The sequence below is a fragment of the Gymnoscopelus microlampas genome (genome assembly GCF_963454915.1).
Source record: "Gymnoscopelus microlampas genome assembly, chromosome: 20".
Lineage (NCBI taxonomy): Eukaryota > Metazoa > Chordata > Actinopteri > Myctophiformes > Myctophidae > Gymnoscopelus > Gymnoscopelus microlampas.
Window position 1 is genome coordinate 35,517,557 of NC_139957.1, and position 23,049 is coordinate 35,540,605.

At 43.0% G+C, this 23,049-nt stretch overlaps 2 protein-coding genes and 1 long non-coding RNA gene across 5 annotated transcripts in view; 2 read left to right on the forward strand and 1 right to left on the reverse strand.

Annotated features, from left to right (window-relative positions):
* The first annotated feature begins 1,188 nt into the window (after positions 1-1,188).
* On the forward strand, positions 1,189-5,019 carry ankrd9 (ankyrin repeat domain 9). Of its 2 annotated transcripts, XR_014599873.1 has the most exons (3): positions 1,189-1,874; positions 2,574-4,624; positions 4,659-5,019. XR_014599873.1 is itself a non-coding variant. In XM_084045499.1 (2 exons), the coding sequence occupies exons 1-2, from the start codon at positions 1,609-1,611 to the stop codon at positions 3,208-3,210; spliced, it is 903 nt and encodes a 300-aa protein (XP_083901625.1). In that variant the 5' UTR covers positions 1,189-1,608; the 3' UTR covers positions 3,211-5,019. The 2 variants fall into 2 exon arrangements, 1 of the variants encoding a protein (XP_083901625.1); XM_084045499.1 differs by having other exon boundaries at positions 2,574-5,019.
* A 327-nt stretch (positions 5,020-5,346) lies between these two features.
* Positions 5,347-9,708, forward strand: LOC311035916. Its single transcript, XR_014599806.1, has 2 exons — positions 5,347-7,586; positions 7,619-9,708. It is a non-coding gene; the product is annotated as an uncharacterized lncRNA (long non-coding RNA).
* Positions 9,709-9,811: 103 nt separating this feature from the next.
* Positions 9,812-23,049, reverse strand: part of tecpr2 (tectonin beta-propeller repeat containing 2) — a 50,825-nt gene continuing 37,587 nt past the window's right edge. For both annotated transcript variants that reach the window (XM_084044411.1, XM_084044410.1), the window contains exons 24-27: positions 15,578-15,726; positions 15,017-15,158; positions 14,221-14,370; positions 9,812-12,409 (exon numbers count right to left, since the gene is read on the reverse strand). In XM_084044411.1, the coding sequence (XP_083900537.1) occupies positions 12,261-12,409; positions 14,221-14,370; positions 15,017-15,158; positions 15,578-15,726 (590 nt within the window). In that variant the 3' untranslated portion in view covers positions 9,812-12,260. The remainder of the gene's footprint in view (positions 12,410-14,220; positions 14,371-15,016; positions 15,159-15,577; positions 15,727-23,049) is intronic.

The window sequence follows — 23,049 nt, forward strand, 5'->3', positions numbered from 1 at the left end:
GTTCGATATGCGGGGCATGGACACACGGACACACGACACGGACGGATGGGCATGAGAACATCTCGTCTCCCAAAACAAAAATAATGACAATATATCATAACATGTTTTTGCATAGCGGAACACATACTGACAGTGCTGATGAGTATTAATACTTTAAAGGAGTAAACAAATAGCCCACGTCGCGGCCTAAATAAGACAATAACATTATGTAACCAGTTAGACCGAATACCCAAACGCTCGCCCCAAAACACAGTCTCCCCCAAATCTGGCGGCACCTGGTATACCTAAACGCAACCCCTCAGTAGACTATGCCTAAAAACCTAACCTTATTCCTTCCTATACGTTACGTAATCTCAGTAAACTATGCCTAAACCTAACCTTAAAATGTTTCACCACTTTGTCTTTAATCCTGATGTTTTGATAAAGTGTGTTTGTTTATCTGTTTGTTAGGTAACGGCTCAATTCCAGTCAGTGCAATCTACTTATAGCGTTGTGCTGTCCAGCATTCTACAACCCCCACTGTTGATATTATTGAAGGTGTGTGTGTGTGTGTGTGTGTGTGTGTGTGTGTGTGTGTGTGTGTGTGTGTGTGTGTGTGTGTGTGTGTGTGTGCGCACCCGCGTGCGTGCGTGTGTGTGCGTGTGTCCTCTGCAAACACTTCTCTTGCGCTACAAATATGGGCAAAGTTAGGACACAGTGTTGCCAGGTGTTGTGAGAGAAATAAGCAACCAAGTCTAGGAAAAGAAGCCCAAAAGAAGCGACTTCAGGTCACATGAGCACTTCATACCTATGCGTCATCAGCTATTTGAAAATAGACGGTGCATCGCGACGCGTTGTGAGCTTGTAGATCTGCTATTTTCAAAAAATCTTGAAATAAAATGTGGAATATTTGGAATATGTTTTGGGAAATTCTAACACAAATGCTCCCTGTGGCACAAAAAAACTAAAGAAGCCCAAAGTCGCTTATAATAAGCCGACATGGCAACGCTGTTAGGATGGCACGCGGCTCACGGCCAGGGGACTTTGAACGGTGGAGCTCTGACGTCACGCTCTCTGGCTTTGGAAACGGGGCTGCCGTTCCCCCTCAGCCAATGAGGAGGCGCTGGGGGCGTGGCGGGGGCTGGTGGGTGGGGGCACGGGGTATAAAATGCTCCCATGGAGTATGAGGCAGGGGTTTGAACCTGTGCTGTCAATATCAGCACTGGGGAGTCCCTAGGGACAGACAGACACTGAAGACAAGAAGAGAGGAACAGGAGTCTTTTTTCCCCTTCCTCTGAAGCTGTTTGTTTTTCTCTCCTGCCTTTAAAACTTTCATGTGGTGTTGTTATGCAACTCCTCTGTTGTGACTGTAACACTACAGCTGATAGGTTCGCTCTCCTCTCCTCCTCTCCATGTCATCTGAGCAGTGAGGAAGGAAATCAATATTTGTTTTTTTTAATACCAAACAAACAAAACAAATGGTGCACGGTTCAAGCATTTAAACAAAAACAAAACACAAACAGGATTTTTTTTCTGCCAGAAAAACTACCCTAGCCGTTTAAACAGACATAAAAAAAACAATAACAGGACTATTTAAACAACACCAGGAGGAGCAGAAGGGGCGGAGCCATGCCGTGGGATGTGGGTGTGGAGCAGCAGCCGTCGTGGGAGCGGCACGCTGACTACCGGTCAGAGAAACAATGCCAGAGGAGCTCGTACGCCTTCTACTGCTCGGTCCGGGACCTGCTGCCGGTCTGGGCCCTGGAGGACATGCGTACCATGGAGGTCTTCCACTGGGAGGACGACGGCCGCGCGTGCTCCTTCACGCCGTCCGAGGCGCTGCTGTACGCACTTGTGCATGACCACCAGCAGTACGCACGCTACCTGCTCAACAGGTAGGTTTTTTTTTGTACAGTTAAAGCTGCGATCCATGTAACTTGTTTGTAAACACAGTATTTTGACAGAGGTGTATGGTAGTGTATATTAATACAATTATATACAGTGGTCAGTTAGGACCACTACTGGTTGACACGAGGCATTGAGTGAAGGTCAAAACGCTATCTATCTATTCTCTACTAATGAGCTTTCTGTTGTAGTTCAACAGTAGACATTTTGGCGCTCGTCCGGTTCGGCGGACCTATGTTCGAATTGTGGAGGTGTGGAGATTCTCTGTGTGATGTCACCAATCCCACAAACCTATCATTGTCCATTATGCAAATTAGCCACTTGCTGAAACCGGAAACCACTTTGCTTTGGGCAGCAGTGGACTGTGACGCCTGTGATATTTGCATATTTAAATATTCATAGATCCAGAATTTCTAAATGAGGGAGAAAGAGTAGATGCGCTTCCAAGCTCTTTTTCAGAGTTTTTACGTTATTTATGTAGGAAAACCAGATTAAAGAGTACAGTATATCATAGCAGAGTATTTTTTACCTATTTCAAAAGGTGCCTAGAGGGGAACTTTAAGGTGCTTTAAACATGCTTGAATATGAACAAAACCTGATGTTGACATTGCCCCATTGATGTCTAATTCACACAAATGTGTGAAAAAATATCTTTACAATAAGAATTAAACACCTTGTATGTGGTCCAGGTACTCTGTGAGAGCGTTGGAGATGCCCAGCCGCAGTTTCTGCTGCTGCCAGACCCACGCGGCTCCGCCACACCTGTCCGTCGCGGTGCGCTACAACCGTACCTCCATCTTGAGGATGATGATGGCGCAGGTGAAGGACTTCTCCACAGAAGCAGAGCGCCAGGTCTACCTCAACAGCCGTGGCGGGTGCGTTCACGACGCCGACGCCGGGAAGACCCCGGTCCATCTGGCGTGTGACCTCACACGCCCCGAGTGCTTGTTGCTGCTGCTCGGCCACGGGGCGTGTCCCTACCTCGCCGACCGCACAGGACTGAACCCCTTGGACTGTCTGCTGCACCACATGTGCCACGCCCCGTCCAATATGGCCACCGACGCACACAGGATGCGGGAGTGTCTCGGCTACCTGCTGCTCTTCATGCCCAAACCGAACTTCCAGCTCAAAGACGAGCTGCTGAAAAACCCACAGCTCTGGCAGCGGCTGGTCGGAGAGGAGGCTTTTAATTGGCTGGCGGGTCTGACTCCTCCCTCCTTATTCGTCCAGTCCATGCAGACCCTCACTCAGTCCATCCCAGCTGAACAGATGGACGCTCTGCCGGACTTCCTCAAACCTCTGGACTTCAGACTTCAGCAGGTGTAAGCTGCTGTTCCCAGAACAGCCCTGTAGGCCAAAACATTCTGCCCCTACAGATGTAAATAGCAAGAACTTGGCTACAACCATGTCCACCTGAACATCAAACACAGCCTGGGAGGAGTGTTGTTTTGTTTTTTACGGGTCTCACACACACACACACACACACACACACACACACTCTCAGGGAAACTGCACAAGACTGTTCAGGAACTGGACTGAAATGTCCCTGCTCTGCTGAACTCTGGGTTGTCAGAGGTTGGTAGGGGGGTTAACCACTTAAGCCCTATGTACTTTATCGTTTGACAAATTGCAAAAAAGGCTGTTCTAAAAGCTCACAATGCGTCCCATCATCGCTTTGTGAGCTTTTAGATCATCTATTTTGTGCAGTTTTGAAAAATATAACACTTGGTGTTCATAGTGAAGGGAGGGGAGGGGGTCACCTTCTTCAACGTGGTCCCACTATAACAGACAGCGGGAATATTTTAAAGTTCAGATGTGGGTTGAAGTTCAAAGGGGTTTGAATCCTGAATGAATGTACGTCACTATGTTCAGCAGGAGAGGAGACAAACGGAAGATATTTTTTCACAGCCTTCTGTAACCCTTCTTGAATCTTGAATCTTGTAAGATAGAACAGGGAGGGCTCAGAGATACAAGCTGCTATAATTCATTTACCACAATCTCCTTACTGTATCTACAGCAGACTGATCTGAACACACAGACAGACAAACAGACTGTTAGACAGACAGACAGTTTGATCTCAACATGATACAACCTCCTCACTGGTCCATTTTAGAGATAGACTTTTAGTAAGATCTCTGGCAGACTACCTGGCAGACAGATGGTTAGACAGAACGACAGACTGTTAAGACAGACAGACAGATAGCTGTAAGGTGCCAATCTATTTATCACTGGTTCAATACACTTTCAAACCAATCAGCACAAAATGTCAACAGAAAATTAGTCACTTGCTGATAACAAACCACTAAATGTCAGTTATGTTGTAATATAAGATATTTGAATATGATCAACCTTTAGCATGAAAAAGTTGTACGCAACAGTATTTGAGTTTATGAAGAAACGGCAGCTTCCAAATCCTGACAGAACTGAAGGAGACTGTGTGCACATACTGTTTGTGCGAACGTACCACCACCAACACCAGTCGTCCTCAGTTCTGATCTTTGTCTGGAAAGTTAGCTTACCAGCCACTGTGTCAGACAGGCATCATGTGACAGCTGTCTTCACCTGGTCAAACAGTGCATTGTGGGTCATCCCGGTGTGTGCCTGGGTGAGACAGACGTTACTGTATATCATGAATGTAGCATGAAAATGTACTGTAAATACCGACAACAACCTCTGAAGGGTTTATGCACTTTAGACTAACTACTGTGAATGATGTGTAGGTGTGTGTGTGTGTGTGTGTGTGTGTGTGTGTGTGTGTGTGTGTGTGTGTGTAGCGTGTTTTGTTGATCATGTAATGTAAATAAACTGTTTCGTGAATGAGTACCCTAAAGTTGTTCGGTGTTCCATGTTGCGACAGTTTGACCCCAGCTCTGGTTCTGGAGAACCAGAATGATGATGGTTCTCTTCTATTCTAACATCTACAGTGTAGAATCTACACTGTTAAATCCTGTGTTAGTTTGGTTCCCTTTTCCACAATATCAGAGTTACAAATGGATAAATTAACACAGAGGATTTTACTTTGTAGATTACTTATCGTTGCGTTTAGGGCAGAAACCTTGAATCCCCATTCGTCAACGTTTGCCCTAATTAATGCCCTACTTTGTCATGCTACTGTATCACACAAAAATCATGTGTTGTGAGCTTGTAGATCTGCTATTTTAAAAAGACAGCAGTGAAGTCGTTCTGTGGGTGTTATAAATATTGAACCAATGAAAAATATGAACGACAATGGATCCAGGTTCTTTTTCCCATTTCCTGAAAAGTAACAGTTTTAGACATACAAGCTGTCGGCAATGTTATAATAATGATAACAACGCATTTCATTTATAATGCACTTTACATTCTTACGAATCTCAAAGTGCTCACCTGGTGCTCACCTAGTGTCCAATGTCTAAACTAATCCCTGATTAGACAGCTACTAGAATACAGACCAGCAGTAAACTCAGTAAAGTCTCCGGACCATAAATGAGAACCAATGTCCTCGATGCTTGCAGAGATAATCTTGTATACAGGGAGTAACAGATTTGATCTCTGAGACAGGAGCCAATCGGAGAGAGTAGCGTTCTGTAAAGATCTTTATTTAAGGAAGTTGTTACCGAGAGAGGGAGAAAAGCATATAAGAGTTTAAAACAACAACAGAAGTCGGAGACTGTATTGACCAAACCCCTCCTGCCCAAAACAACTGACATTAGATCAGCGATAGCTTCATTAATTTGCCGTGATTTATCCGGGGATAGGTATGTTGTGGTTATGTTTGAGGTATTTTTTTATGAGTTGTGTTGTTTGATAAATACAGACTCTTCCTCCTGAGTTACCCAGGCAACTTACACTAGCGACACGTTCTTATTGGTCAGCATGACCAGCGTCTTAACCAATTACAGCTTAAAGATAACATGAGAGCTTGTCTATGGGAGCAGCCAGACAGCAGTAGCAGTATGGAGGCTGTATTGGAGGCATATATACTGTACACAGGCGTGACTAAAAGGAGATAGGGAAGTCCGTTGTTCAAAACATCTTTCCATTTCCCCAAGAGGAGGAACGATAGCAACGATAAATTACTGAGTGGGACAAATGAATTAATGTGAATTAACACTCCAAGTTGGCCTGGTTTCTGTTATTAACCACTTTCAACCCAGTGTCCCTATTTTGAGCATGGCAGTATAGGCAAGCATTTTAAAAAATAGCAGATCTACAAGCGACATGTTAAGAGCTTGTAGATCAGCCATTTTTTAAACGTTTTGAATAGTAAATGGTTAAAATGGTCAATGTCAACAGACCTGGAGGAAACACGAGCTGAAAGCTAGGAGTCAATGAACGTTAAAACGTACAGTTTATTTACAAAGGAGTTATTTCTTTGTACCATCAACACGTCAACCGTCACAGGCTCACAGACTCACTATGGTTTGATTCTGAAGAGAACACCAAAGGAAGGGTAAATTGGAACTAAAACCGGTGCTGTGAAAATATCTTAAAAGTACTTCTCATTTTTATTTTTATTCTTACATGAAAGAGTTTTCCAGCCCGTGGTCACATGAAAAAAGCATCTTATCTATCCATTTAGTACAGATCGTTTTAATGCTAGATATTCCTATCAGCTCCTTTCCTCAGGCAGGTCTGTGAGTTCTGGACGCTCACTGAAGGTACAGTAACAGTAGGTTCACGTCAAACATTTACATTGTTCAGCTGTGATTAGTTCCATTTGTACAGTCATTGATACAATATTTACAGTGTGTGGGTGGGTTTCCCTTGTCATCTTATACAGTAGCAGAATGGTTGTCGACTGGAAGGAGTTCCAACAAGCTAACTAGATCCAGTTTTTACAGAACCACACACCACACTAGAACAAAAAGATAAGACATTTCAAATAGATTTCACATATGTGTTTCAAAATATACAAAAACAAATTGCCATAAATATACTTAGTTTGTATATTCTGGATCCTGGAATTATACATTTCATATTTTTCAATATATTTCAGATTTTCTTTTAGCCACTCAAAATATTTTCTCCATATATATTTTATTAAAATAACATTTCTGGACCATTTGTTTTGTATATTCTGAAACAACATGTGTGTTTTTGAGTTTGGGTCTGTTCGCTGCTGATGCACCTTCATAAAGAGGAACAATCAAACAAGAGTATAGATCTACTGATCTGAGATACCAATAATCAATCACACTGATCACATATACCAACACTGATCAGATCAGTACTGATACCAATATTCAATCATTACATATACCTACAATCAATTACTGATCAGATATACCAACAACCAGTCACACTGATGATCAGATACATACACTGGACACTTTATTAATGGTACACCTGTCCTGTTAACGCAAATGTATAAATCAGCCAATCACATGGCAGCACCTCAATGCGTTTAGGCCTTCTTTAGACATGGTCAAGACCATCTGCTACAGTTTAAACTGAGCATCAGAATGGGGCAGAGAGGTGATTTAAGTGACTTTAAATATGGCATGGGTTTTGGTGCCAAAACAGGCTGGTCAGAGTATTTCAGAAACTGCTGAATCTACTAGGATTTTCATGCACAAACATCAATAGGGTCTTTGCAGAGAATGATACAAAAAAATATTTTTTTTTCCAGTGAGCGGCAATTCTGTGGCATAACATGCCTTGTTGATAGCAGAGGTCAGATGAGAATGGCCAGACTGGTTTGAGCTGACAGAAGGGCAACAGTAACTTGTTACAACCGCAGTATATAGTACAGTATCCCTTAACGCAAAATACATCACACCTTGAGGCAGATGGTCTACAGCAGCAAAAGTCCACACCAGGTGCCACTCTGTCAGCTAAGAATAGGAAACTGAGACTACAATTCACACAAACATTCGGATCGTAGGGTCAGAATTTGTAGCCTGCAACATGAAGGAATGGATCCATCCTGTCTTGGATCAACGTTTCAGGCCACATTCAAAGTCACTTAAATCACTTCTCTTCCCCATTCTGATGCTCGGTTTGAACTGCAGCAGATCATCTTGACCATGTCTACAGGCCTAAATGCATTGAGTTGCTACAATATAATATAATACAATATTAGAAATGTGTGTTAACATGCAGTTGGACAGGCATGCCTAATAAAGTGGCCGGTGAGCTCATATCAACAACCAATCATAATCACCAGATCAATCAATTATGTTGATCTGTCATTACAATAAATCATATGGATCGATCAGATAAGCCATCAATCTGAACGTTAAGTCATACAAACCTACAAACAAACTGATGAGTGATATGAATAATCATTCATATTGATCGGTCAACATGGGACAATATTTTGTAGCAAAGTAGAAACGCTACCGTAAGCAGAGCAGGATATCTGGAACTGAATGACTGAATACTGAATACAATGTTGGGCAGAGCTGTTCTCTTGCTCTTGTGGTGTGTGATTGTACTTATATGATCTTGTCTGTGTTTTATTCTACCAATGAAGCCAAATTGAGCCAAACCAAAACAACTTGAGTCAATACAGCGTTCTTAAATAAACACGATTAGCTCAATAATACACATTTAAATCTGTGGACAAACAAATTCACAATTCTCTTCAAGATGTTGCCTCAGGTCGGTTATGCCTGATTTGTACTTGGTTTGCAAGCCGCATTGAAGTTGATTTACATGCTCACAATTGCTACGAGTTGTGAGCATGTAGATTGGCTATTTTCTATGTGCAGCATCGGCGTGAAACAAAGTATAAATCAGGCCTTACCCAACAGGGACACAGACACTGACCTAAACAGGTCAGGAGAGGGTCAGACAACAGCTAAGGTACTGATCTAGAATAAGAGCACACAGCAGAGCAATACAAAGACAATACTATGTGACTGAATGAGTTAATCTTATGGTCTGTCAAGGTATTTATGGTACATAAGTGGATAGAATGTGTTTTTTCTGTTATTTACTCATATGATCTTTACTTTTATACATTCTGAAGTGAACCCAAGCCATACGCTATGACCATCAAAAACAAATGTAGCTACAGTTTGTTTCCTGTCCTGTCTAACGTATCGTGGCTTCAGAAAAGGAGAGTATATCTCTCATATCTCTTTAATGTAAGGCTTTTCTATGATTTCTTTCAGATAGGACAGTGAGAAAGACACTTAAGAGAAGACAGGGGTCGGATTCAAACTCCAGTTCCTCGCGCTGACTAGAAGCATATGGTGTTTGCACTAACTGGCTGAGCCACCAGGTCCCCCTACAGCTGTTATTTTTACTGAAATGAACTCTAAACCCTAACGGTGACCTGTGACCTTTAAAACATGCCAAAAGTAGCTACTGCTGTATATAACTACAGTATACCATATGTCCTTACCTACAGTGTACCATATGTCCTTACCTACAGTATACAATAGATTCATACTGACAGTATACCATTGATCCATTTGGTATAAAACAGGGCTTACGTGGTTAACCAGTTAATTGAGAACCAGATCTCATTTACAAAAACAACCTGGGATATATGATATGGATATGGATATAAGACCAAATGCAATCTTTACTATAACAGCATATCCATACGTCCTGCTCTCGCAAAGCCAACACACTAACCACAATCTATTGATACTGGGTCCGCAACTTCTAAAAATGTACTGTACTGTACTGTACTGTATGTACTCAGTCCACACACTGGTTGTCTCTGGTTGTTAAGTATGCCAGTGGTTAGTGTACCTCGCATTGGAGGTAGCATTGAACCACAGTGCACAAATGATATAACCAAAACTGTGCAGGATTAAGTCTAGTAAGGTGAGAGAGGGAGAGAGCACTACAAAAACTAAATGGTAAAAAGAAAGAAAGAAAAGAACTGTGTGGCACTGTCACAATGTTCAAATGCTTCTGCCGACCCCTCTGTAATTCACAAGCTCTGAAAATAAGTAATTTCCCAACTTCCGTTTCGCCTTGTGCCTTCACGTAAATAACCCAGGCTGGAAAACAAATTAGCTTAAGCCTAGTTAGAAAGCTTCTTAGCAGAGATGGAAATTCCCAAAGGAATTTTTGATTCAACTCTTTCAAAATTCTGAAAGAGGAACCTGTCAGAACATGTCTGGAATTACGGACTGTCTTTGGAGCATTCAAAGATTGTGGAAGAGGAAGGCTTGGTTTATACTTGGTTGCACGCTGGTGTTGGGCACCAAAAAGCAGATCTACAAGTTAAAACGGCGTCACGCTGCGACACGTTGTGAGCTTGTACATCAGTTATTTTCTAGCGTTACAACAGCATCAGACCAGTCTGCAGCCAGACTGACGTCTCACTCAAAACTGCTAAAGTGCTAAATAGAAATTATTGTACAATAATTTCCTGTAACAAGATGCAAATAAAAACAAAACCAATGAGGTGATCAGGTGAAGGAGTAATAGAAGATATCGAATATTTAAAAACAAAAGATAAAACGTAGAGATGGGACCGAGGTCAGTGGTTTGAACTTCACAACTTAAGTGCACGTACGACGCACACATACACACACTCCAGTACAAACTCATACACCAGCAGAAAAATTGGTACATTGGTCCTGCCTTTCACTATATACAGCTCCTATCCATTTAAAAGGAGTAAAGTGCACCCAATAAAATCTACATCCCTTCTTCTTGTCATTTAAAATCCCAGAGTTTTAATCTGCTGTCCATTTTGCTTCCCTTCTAATCTGTATATAGTAATTCAAATGAGGATCCCACATTGGTGAGACGCCAAGAAACGAGAAAGAGGGATAATTAATCTCGCATAACCAGGTTTTCCGCAGCACCTGTGTGTAAGGCCTGGCTTCTGCTCAGTGTTATCAGGTCTAGAGTCTGCCTACTGCAAAAAAATATTAAAATGATTAACCATACATTAAAAGCCCCCAGTATGTTAGTACCTTTGTTGTTCCCCAACATAAATGCCAAATGGAGTAGCCTAATCTTGCCAGTTATAATAAAACATAGACATACCAAATGAATTATTCCAATAAGTAGTAGCCGGATTCGGAAGATCAGTGGTTCTCAAACGTTTTCATGTCAAGGACCCCCAAATTGATATGTATTTGGCCGTGGACCCTCCTTTCTGAAAATGTTTTGTGCCAGGGACCCCCAGAAGAGAAGATTTGTATTAAAAATGCTTGATACATTCAAGATTTTTAAAAGAAATGTTGTTTAAATGCTGTTTAAAAGCAGCTGCGAGCTTGTGCATCTGCTATTTTTAATAGCCAAAATTTTAAATATGGATTAAGTGGTAGCCCACTTTGAGAACCACTGCCTAAGATTACATCTAGGTCAGAATAATAACGCTGTGGCACCAGAAACTGAATTCTTGTAGTAGGAGTAGGCGGGCTCTAGACCAGGGGAAAGCGAAATGATCCCAGTCTAAGTGGTAATCGGGACGACGTGACAAACGATGTCACAGCGACAACAATGCAAAGAGTGGGGGTGGGAGGCGATGTCCACTTCGGTACAGAAGTAAGAGATGTCACACAGCGAAGCAACGGCATAAACGAAACAGCTTTGAGTCGATACAGCGTTCTTAAATAAACACGGTTAGCTCAATAATGCAGCTCAAGTAAACAACCGCTAGTGTGTCGACTGGGACCAGCGTTCTAATACTTCATTTAATACGCAATGGCGTTGTGAGCTTGTAGATTGGTGAGCGACACCACCACCACCACGGACACCTCCTGTCGCTGTCTCTGCAGTCCCACGCGTGTCCACTAGTTCCAAATAGAATCCACTGGTCCCAGTGCTAAAGCCCCTGTGCTCACTTGGATTCCTGCGTTTGTTTGGTGTGGAAACAACATTGCCATGTCACTGACTTGACCTTGTTTTCCAATATGGGAAGTGATGTCACTGACTGGTGAGAGGGGTGATTTAATTCAGTGATTCTCAACCCTTTTAATTTCAAGGACCCCCAGTTTGATATGCATTACGCCAAGGAACCCCATTTGATAGGATTTTTCTTTTTGATCTCCGGGACCCGAATGAACACTGTAAAATCCTCAGCGTACATTTAACTCTGAGAGCGTACAAATGGAACCAAATGGACCAGGGGTCCATTTGGTTCCATTTGTACACTCTCAGAGTTACAGGGTCCGTTTGGACCTCTGGTCGTTGAGAAACAGTGATTTAATTCAACACGTTTCCTTCTACTACTAACCTTTCGCTTTGTTCAGCTTAATTCAACCGGGGATCCAAAATGGTAACTAAAGTACAGCAGGACATTGTGTTGTGGGGATGTTAGAGGATGTGATGTCACTGACAGATGATCTCGCTGGTCACTCCCAGACTTTGTTCATTCTACTTACAACACTGTCAAACGGTAAACTTTATAAATCCTCTAATCCATGGAGGTGGGTGGGAAGTTGGCAGGAAGTGACGTCACCGCCGTTCGATGTTTAGATTACCTCCCATTCGTCGTCGAAGTCGTCTGCGCTGAGGGAGGAGGTGGAGGGGAGGGGCTTGGCAGTGTGGGGGAGGGACTTAGTGAGGCGGTGTGACAGACCACCTGACACAGTCACCGCCCACAACTCATCATCAGGAGTCACTGCAGTGCAGACACAGAACAACACACTGTAACCAACAATGCTACAATATATTACACAAACCATAACAAATGGCAATACACACAATATAAAAAACTATACACAAATAACAAACAACAATCACAGTTATCACACACTGTACTACACTGCCTGTATAATAACTACACTGAACAGTTTGACATTTAGTGGACAATCGTATGCAGAGCGACTCACAAGAAGCAGCTCAGACCTATACATTTATCAATAACAGGTAAGTGGTCAAAGTAACTAGGAGAACATAGCCGCTTTCTAAATAAAGTGTAGAATAATGTCAGGTGAGGTGACTAAAGGCCTTTTCACACCCAGTCAGAAAAGAAAATACTGTAATTTCATGTGATTAAGTTCGTCGAGTTCATAAGAAGTAATTGTGGAGAAACCAAACAAAAGCATTCCGTGCTGAAGACTGCAACAGACACCAATCATTGACGAATGCAAACATAGTGTGCGATTGGTCAGAAATGTAAGGTGCTTGTGACTTATTTTGCCTTCTTTCGGCATTCTGCCAGTGTGCCAGACAACATACCATGGACAGTTTTGAAGAAAAGGTACAAAGCCTCTATAATCCCTCTCTGAGGGACTATAAACATAACCAGATGGCAATCAATTCACTTTGTATATTGAGTGTCTGTCACCAGAAATGGCAAAATCTCTGGGAAAAATATGTCACAGTGCATCAGACACCTATTCTCTCAAGCTTATGGCGAATAGTTGGTTGTTCATTGTTTTTGATTTATTTAGTTTGGTTTATGAAAGGCGCTATATAAAGTCAAGCTATTATTATTATTATTATTATCAGAGGGTGAGGGTTAAAAAGGAGTGGAGGTCCAAAAATCAGTACTCAAAGCGGAGCAACATACTCAGTTTCAGCAAGCCACATTTATTTTGACTTCTTTTGAAGTATGCCGCCAACTTCAGAGTCTAAAAGCCCTGTGAGTGGCCGCTAAAGGATAGTGGTTCTCTTTAAAACCTACGCGACTGTCGTAACTAAGTGGGATGAACCAATCGACCAACACTGCCACCCTTAGATCACTGAAGTTTCGCTAGTGGCACTACATTTTGGCCTAAGGGTGGCGCTAGAGGAAAGTCCATGGGGAGTATGAAGGTACACAGTAAGTTTCATGGCAAACCAGCCATTAGTTTCCAATAGACAGACAGGTACCAATGCCATTTATTTGGGCTAAAAATGAAAACGCTCTTAAAGGTGGGGTCACAATACACCTGGATATAATCTTTGAGAATAACAACATGAAGGTTGTGATAGTCACCGAATTTTAACAGGTGACGTTAATACTCAGAGCAAACAAGATAAAGCAATCAATGAAATTCCCAAGCTGTCATATGATCTGCCATGTCATCATCCTATAATTCAGCAATTTACAGTAGGCCTATCTCTCGTTTGTCTTTACCTTTATTTATTCTCTGACACGCAGGGTTACTTGGAAGCAATTCTTGTTTACCTTGGCGTGACATTCTACATTGTATCAACAGCTATGTAATCATGTGAATACATTTATATTTAGATCTGATTGGTCACTGACTTTTTAACACAAAAAGAAACGTAAAAATTGTATACGCCGTTGTGACACAGCAGTTTCAGACTCTCCGTACAAAAGGTCATAGACAGGCATGTGTTCATTATATTAAAAAAGTGTTTCTTGTGAAAAAATGGGACTTGGTGGGAAACGGCCTTAAGTCTTGACCAACAGTGGACTGTTTACTGTTCTTATCAGTTTGTTTCATAACGATTCATGTGATTTGACTGCCTGCTTCTTACCAGTCAACCAGTGAGCTGTTCCAGGGATCTTCTTCCAGTAATCTCCAGCAGGGTTTTTGTCAGTGATGCCATAACGACGAGCTATCTCCCCACTGGGACAACGAACCCAAACCGTCCGAACGCTGACCACCAGCTGACTGGCTGATAGACCTGCACATAGATATTATATTATACAGATAGAACACTGACCACCAGCTGACTGGCTGATAGACCTGCACATAGATATTATATTATACAGATAGAACACTGACCACCAGCTGACTGGCTGATAAGACCTGCACATAGATGTATGATATATAGACAATACCGGCTATCTAGTACAGGGGTCTTCAACAGGGGGCCCGGGGCCCCTAGGGGGTCCTCAGAGTTACTAAAGGGGGTCCGACAAATCTTTGTGTGATGGGGAACATTAGCCATTGGAACATTTCTGAGATTTGGTTTAGAGGGGGAAAAAAGCAAGTACAGAGCCAATGGTCAAGTGGACTAAATATTGATGGTTTCAAGGGTTAACTATCTGAAAATACACATATACATAGCATGAATCCAACTATCTATGAAATCTATGAAAAGGTTTAATCTGCAACACAATTTTATACAGTATGTAGTGGGGGTCTCAGCTAGGGGGGGGTCTAGTATACGACTATTAGTAGTAGTGTAGTAGTATTACCTATTACATGTTCCCCATTCACCCCTAGTAGTAGTACTAGTATTCATGGTAGTATTAGTACTAGTATTAATGGTTGTAGCATTAGTACTAGTATTAATGGTAGCAGTAGTAGTATAGTAGTATCAGTACCTGGGACGTGTTCCCAGTCTGTCCCAACAGGCATCTCGTCACTGATTGCAGTCCGGACGTGGACGCTGCCTCTGTTGTCCACCCCCCACAGGAGACGGTCATTAGGACTAGTGTGGACACTCACGAAATGGATGCCCACCGGCTGAACAAAAACAAATACCAGTAAAGTCCCAGTTAACCCCTTAAAACGGGGAAAGCATCTGTGTCATTTTAGTGAGTGTGTATGTCAAGATTTTTCCAAAATAGCAGATATACAAGCTCATAGCGTGTTACTTCTTGCCTCGCTATGAGCTTGTAGATCTGCTATTTTTTCAGAAAACTGTAATTTTTAGAAACGGCCTTAGGTCTTTGCGGGTGTGACGTGTTGTGAGCTTGTAGATATGGTATTTGCGTACGACGGGGCATACATTAGACATTACTGTGTGTGTGTGTGTGTGTGTGTGTGTGTGTGTGTGTGTGTGTGTGTGTGTGTGTGTGTGTGTGTGTGTGTGTGTGTGTGTGTGTGTGTGTGTGTGTGTGTGTGTGTGTGTGTGTGTGCGTGTGCGTGTGTGTGTGTTCTACCTGTTCTGGGGGTTCTATACAGATCCACGCAGGCAGCATCATGCTGGGGTTAAACGGTTGGGTTCCAACCCGGAAGTAGACCATTCCATGTGCATCCACGGCCCACACGTTCTGACTGCCACACGAAAGACTGACCAGACGGACTGGACCTAGCAGAGGAGAAGAGAGTATAAAGCAGAACTTGTGTTGTTAGCATATAGGTTATATAGGTTATAAGCAACAAAGAACAACAGTTCTTTCCCTCTAGACAGACAGAAGTAAGGACAGCTGAGAGACAGACAGTGTAAAGAGGGACAGACAGTAATAATATGGTCCCCAATCTTTTGGGGTATTTTATTTTTTGTCACAAGACATTCACACATTTAACCCATCCTAACTATTTAGGAGCAGTGGGCAAGTGCCATTAATACAGCACCTGGGGGCAGTTAAGTGTCTTGCTCAGGGACACTTCTGACACATAGTAGAACAGGGGAACCTTTTGATTACCAGCTGCCCTCCCATTCAGCTATGGCCACTCCGAATGGATTAGAGAGGCCATGTAGGACAGTGGTTCTCAACCTGTGGGTCGGGACCCCCAGCGGGGTCCCCACATGATTGGTTAACTGGTTAAACATTGGCCCAATACATATCATTTTGGGTATGATGGTTTTACCCATTAAATTTTTTTGTTCCAGGGCCCCCAGAAGCAAAGATTTGAAATGTTGTTTCAAATATATATATATGTATTCAAAAATGTGCGCAAAATGTTGATTTTCAAAAGCCAAAGTATAGAGCACCGAAGGCTGATGTAATTTACGCATCCTACCTGGGTCGGGTTTTTCCCCCAGTTCTGAATTCCCATAGACGTGTTTAATATCGCTTCAAATAATAACTGTGTTACAAAAATAAACAAATGATCCCGGCGGATTGACTCATATGGATATGACGGTGAGAAAAAAGTAAATTTTCGCCAGAAACGGATTGTATCAAATATGAGTGACTGACTACCCGACCCAGGGGATGAACGAGTAACGCCAGGACTTCTGTACCCTATAAAATAATGGTTATAGCTAACATCTAAAATAACACAGATGCGTTCCCGGATGGGTTAAATAATACATGTATCAATAGTGGAATTACTGAAAACAAACATAGTCAATACTAACGTATGGCAGAGGGAAGGTGTTTACGCCTCTATTCATTTTCAGTGTAGGCTGAAAAAGGATTGAATCTGGATCCCCTTATTATGTAAACAAAATTACAAACTGCTTCAAGCCTGATTTCTTACTACCAAAAATAGCGATCGACAAGCTCACATTTCACCTGTGAGCTTGCAGACCGACCGGCTATTTTCGGGGCACGACACCATCGTACGGATGGGTATAATAAAGTTAACCACATTAACCCTGGTGTCCCTATTTTCAAAAGTAGCTAATTATAGCGGATCTACAAGCTCACAACACCACAATGCAAAGTTGCCACAATGCAAAGTGTTGTTGTGAGCGTGTGCATTTTCGCTATTGTTATTTGGTAGGGTTTAAGTGGTTAACATGATAACAAACAGAAGCAGCTGGGAGTTGTTTGGGGGATTAGAACCGCCAACCTTCTGGTCATCTCTGTAGTGATTTGATTTGGTGAAAATTGACAATCTGCTAATCTAGTTGACCCATGTTTACACTGATATCACAGACAGACACAGACAGACAGACAGACAGCTGACCAGTGTGTAGGTCAGTCATGTGTTGCGGTTATAAACAGCTCTGTCCCTCGACCAGGCCCTCACTACCCTGTATCATATCACACTATGACGCACACACACGCTCACACTCGCGCTCTCACACACACACACACACACACACACACACACACACACACACACACACACACACACACACACACACACACACACACACACACACACACACACACACACACACACACACACACACACACAGGAATGCACGAAGGCAAGTGTTATCACTTGTGGTCAAACGTCAGTAATAAAGAGGCCAAACGAGCACACAGTATTGTGTGTGTGTGTGTGTGTGTGTGTGTGTGTGTGTGTGTGTGTGTACGTACATACACTGAGAGTCTGTTTGTGTATGTATGCATGTATGTATGTGTGCATGGGAATTTTTGAATGTAACTCACACATGTCCCAGAGGGGAACCTTACAAGAACATATTGTACACACAGTTGTACACTATAGGAGTGTGTGCAGCAGCAGGGACATCATGTCTCGTCTCCTCCTAGAAGGACAGGTTGGACAGGTCCTGACTACTACTGCACACACACACACACACACACACACACACATATAACAAGTAAGACGCGCGAACGCGGGAAGCGAACGCAAAACAAAATAATAATAATAACATTTTTTTTTTTTTAAAGTAACCAATAAAAATAAAACATACCAAAAAAGTCTGCGTTAAAAGGAGCATCTTAGAAAAATACAAATTCCCCAAAACAATTTTTTTAATGTTTTTGAACAATTCAACAGGCGTTTGAAGTGCCTGTTTCACCCACTTCCGGGCGGCGGAGCCAAAATCCGAGGCCGAAGTATTTGTTCATAGACCCCCACTTAGGGGGGGTAGAAAAAGTTTGGGAGCGATTCGGGCACTTTTCATTTAACATGGGGTTTCAATGGGGAGTTTTTAGGAGCCTTCTCCGGGGCGTGGCTTCCGGGGGAAGGGGCGGGCTTAAACGCAACCTTGACAGGTGTGTTCAGTTTTCAAAGACCTTTCATTTGATGTATGGTACGTCTATATTGGACATTTACTTGGCTGCACACAGGCAGTGCACACATACTGCACACAGAGACACACACACACACACACACAAGCCGAGCACGGTTTCATAGTAAGCTCCACTTGCGCGGAGGCGCGCCTCCTTCCGCTGCGTTCGCAAATAGAGACACACACACACACACACACACACTAGAGCTCTTCACAGGCCCCCTGATTCCGAAAATACCCGACAGGACGCGACCCGTATCGGGTCGGTCGGTATCGGTTCTACTACCTCGGAACCCGGGTCTGTTTATCATTATGTGTAATACCCTAGTGGATCCGAGAAGACCCGTGCTGTGTGATTGTGTGTGCGGCGTGCTGCACTGATCAGGAGAGAAACGCAACAAAGTGACGTTTAAATCATCGTCATCATACTCATGCTCTCTGTTCAGGTCACCCACCACCTCCCCGACACCGCCCGGGCAGCAGGCACCACCAGGTTGGCCCTATCTACAGGGGACGGGCTCCTGAAGAGCCCCCTGCCTTCATCAGGCAGGATCTGATCAGGACGATTCTGATCTGATTCTTCTCCTGCGATGGGGCCCGCGCCAAAGCAACATCATTATATGTTCCATTAATGCATAATCCATTCATGTAAAGCAACATCATTATATGTTCCATTAATGCATAATCCATTCATGTAAAGCAACATCATTATATGTTCCATTAATGCATAATCCATTCATGTAAAGCAACATCATTATATGTTCCATTAATGCATAATCCATTCATGTAAAGCAACATCATTATATGTTCCATTATGCATAATTTATTCATGTGAAGCAATTTCAATACATGTTCCAGCGCCATTCTTGTAAACAGTACTTCGCAATAAATATCATTGCATTCATTTTGTGTAGCGAAGTCTTCCTTAAAGGTGAACTGTGTAACTTGTTTGATGATTTTGCTGGTTTAGGATCAGATTACTGGAGGCACAAAAAAAAGTGTTGAGCTATGCAACGCATGAGCACCATACTGCTGATTGAAAACACCGGCGTGCAGTCATGGATTTATCTGACACCGTTGTCCTCGGGAGGTGAAAGCAAAGCTTTAATTATAAAACGGTCATTGGTCAATAGGTCTATTTCAAGTCCACATTGATATACAAAGAAAACCTTTTGTCATGCATATTAAATTAATAGCCTAATGTCCTGCACATATTCATTTATTTATTTTTGTATTTGTTTCATATGCCCTTTTTTGAAGGGGTGTCTGTGTTGGGTCTGTAAAATCTCTGAACTAATCGGATGTCGAAACAAATTTGACGGGTCCAATAAAGAGCGTAGGAACGGCTCGGAATCTGCCCAAATTGTCACGAGTCTACTCGGGCTCGGTGCTGTTATTTGAAAAAAATCTCGGAACGGTTCAGATTCGGACCAAATTTCAGGGGTCCATTTCGGTACGGGTCGGACCCGTGAAGAGCTCTAACACACACACAAACACACAAACACACACACACAGGAATATTACAATTTACACACGCAATATACTGTACAAGCTCACGTGTCACGAAGTGAGACATAGTTATCTTGTTGCGCATTTTTTATTGCGCTTAAATGGTTAATAGTGTAAGGCGTCATGCACCACAAGAATAAAAAACATTTATTCTACTAGTCTGCTCTGGACATGAGGCACTAGAGTTGCTAATATGTGACCCAGTGCAAGAGGGGGGTCCAGCTTGAAGCTACAGCAGAGCTCAAAAAAATATCCAGTTTGGCTTAAGAAAATATTATATGCTGATTTAGAATCCTCAAATGCTTTTCTATCATTCACCTAAAAATCACACCCTGTGTGAAGGAAGCGGTGCCTTTGATGAGAGGATGTTGGGGGGACCACCCACCAAGTTTGAGATCTGTAGCACGCTGCAAACCGGCATTATGGCAGTTTTAATCCCAGCCAATAAGAAGATGCAGGGGCGGGGCTTAAGTAAGACAGCTCGTCCCTAGTGGTGGCGTAAGTCCACAAACCAAATTCGGACTTGGTGGCATGCTGCTAACTGGAGTTATGGCTGTTTGTAGCCCAGCCAATGACAATACAGAGGGGGCGGGGCTTCAGCAATTAAAGCTTGTCCCTATTGGTGGTCTAAGTTCACGTGGTAAATGTGTATTTGGTAGCATGCTGCAAAGTGGACTTATGGCTGTTTAAAGCCCAGCCAATAGGAAGACATAGGGGGCGGGGCTTACTACATTTCAGTTCGTCCCTATTGGTGGTCCGAGTCCACGTACCAAATTTCTACTCAGTAGCATGCTGTGAACTGGAGTTATGGCTGTTTAAAGCCCAGCCAATGGGAAGACAGAGGGGGCGGGGCTTATGTAATTACAGTTGGTCCCTATTGGTGGTATTAGTTGGACTTGGTGGCATATGCTGCAAACTGGAGTTATAGCTGTTTAAAGCCAGTGGCCTCCTGGTGGCGCTATAATAGGGCGGGGCGGGGCTTCAGCAATCAATGCTCGTCCCTATTGGTGGTCTAAGTCCAAATACCAAATTTGGACTTGCTGGCATGCTGCGAACTGGAGTTATAGCTGTGTAAAGCGCTGTTTAAAGCCAGTGGCCTCCTGGTGGCGCTATAATAGGGCGGGGCGGGGCTTCAGCAATCAATGCTCGTCCCAATTGGTGGTGTAAGTCCACATACCAAATTTGGACTGGCTGGCATGCGAACTGGAGTTATAGCTGTGTAAAGCGCTGTTTAAAGCCAGTGGCCTCCTGGTGGCGCTATAATAGGGCGGGACGGGGCTTCAGCAATCAATGCTTGTCCCAATTGGTGGTGTAAGTCCACATACCAAATTTGGACTTGCTGGCATGCTGCGAACTGGAGTTATAGCTTTTTAAAGCCCGTGCTCAAACGGACATCCGGGCACAAACGGACATAACGGACATAACGGACAAACGGACGGACATAGTCAAGTGTAGAGCGGCTGGCACCGCTAAAAATCTAAGCTGAAATTGTGTGGAGTGCCGCCTGGTGGCTCACCTGGTAAGAGTGAATACTGCACCAAATAAATTAGTCTATAGTTCTTCCTGCAGCTAGCCTGGGTTCGAAGCTGACCCGAGTCTTTGCGGCACGTCACACCCCCTCTCTCTCATTGTCAATATCAACAATAAAGCCAAAATGCGAAAACTATTATAATAATAATAATGATTTGAAATTGGTTTGCAAATACTGTATGAAAAGTATGCATGAATATCAACATTGATTCCGCAGTGGAGAAACAGTCAAATACACCACTTGTTAAATCAAATCATCTGATCCAATTACTGAAATGTGTTGCAGTAATGTTACAAAATCAACCGTGCGCTTTTTCTGTCATGTCAAGTCTGAATTAACAGAAGTGAATCACTAAAATCAAGTTTAAAACCAACATTAGGATCCTTGTTTTGAAATGCAACAACTAACACTGGTCCTGAGGAAATAAGGAGTTTCTTTGTCCCAGAGTCCATTCTCTGAGGCAGCCCTTCTGTCTGTTAGCTGTGTTTGATTTAATTAAGATGATGATTTTGGGTGAACTCGTCTTTAACTACTTGTAAAAGTTTATTTGTGCATGAGATGTTGTGGAACTCAACCATAAAACTAGTATTAGACAGTCAGTCGGTTGGACAGTCAGTCAACTGACCCAACATAACAGATCTCAGGGTTAGGGTTCATCCTACTGATTGTAGCGTGAATTGTATTGACCCTGGTGACCCCATGGCCTTTCCTCTAGTGCAACTCAAAATATCTACAGTAAATCTTCTGTTTAAAAGGCACTTATTTTATTTCACTTCAATGCTTTTTCTGTTGTCTATAACAAGTGTCAGTGAACTATACTGAACATCATCTCCCCACCCCCATATACATATACTACAGTACACTCACTGGCCACTTCATTGCACGTCAACGCAAATTTCTAATCAGCCAATTACGTGGCAGCAACTCAATGCATTTAGGCATGCACACATAATCAATACGATCTGCTGCTGTTCATACTGAGCATCAGAATGGGGAATGCAGGTGATTTAAGTGACTTTGAATGTGGCATGGTTGTTTGTGTTCTACTGGTACGCACAACCATTTTAGGGTTTTGTGGAGTCTCGCTCCAGTCCCGCCGGTCAGGTGAGTTTTCCTACAGTGAGAGCCAGAGTGAGGAGCCTAGAGTCCAGCACCTCAGACAGCCCCGTTGCCTAGGGCAACTGATTGAGGGGCGGTACGTGCCACTCTGCATCCTCAGTCAGTTGGAAATGATGACACCTGCGTGCTGGGCAATCAGAAGGCAGCTGGGCTGAGTTTACTAAAGCAGCTCACTCAGGCTCACTCACTCCTGACTCTCCCTGGGGAAACACCGACCGGCGGTAAGCGATACACTCCACTCATTTCTCAGTGTTATGTGAGATCAATGCTATGTTTGAATACAAGCCTCATGTGTTGTTTCTTTTGTTTTGTAGGCAATGTACGAGCGCTCATGAAGCCTACACTGCATCTCCTAAACCCTACTAACCCCTGATATGGGAAGAATCTAAGTTGTTTTTTGCGTGAGATGCATGCCCCATGAACTGTTAAGTTTTCCCTTAAATAAATTGAGCTTTGAAGCCTGAACTGTTTCTATTCTCTGTGCCGGGTTGGAGTCAGACACCACATATGGTGGAGAATACGGGTAGTCTGACCCACACCAAACACAGATCATGGAACATGCAAATGCGCTCACAGCTTTGCTCAAGAGCCAAAAA

Bases quoted from the DNA above. Each gene is read 5' to 3' on its own strand.
- ankrd9 (XM_084045499.1), top strand. From the start codon at position 1,609: ATGCCGTGGGATGTGGGTGTGGAGCAGCAGCCGTCGTGGGAGCGGCAC. The intron at 1,875-2,573 runs GTAGGTTTTTTT...TATGTGGTCCAG, and splicing joins GCACGCTACCTGCTCAACAG to GTACTCTGTGAGAGCGTTGG.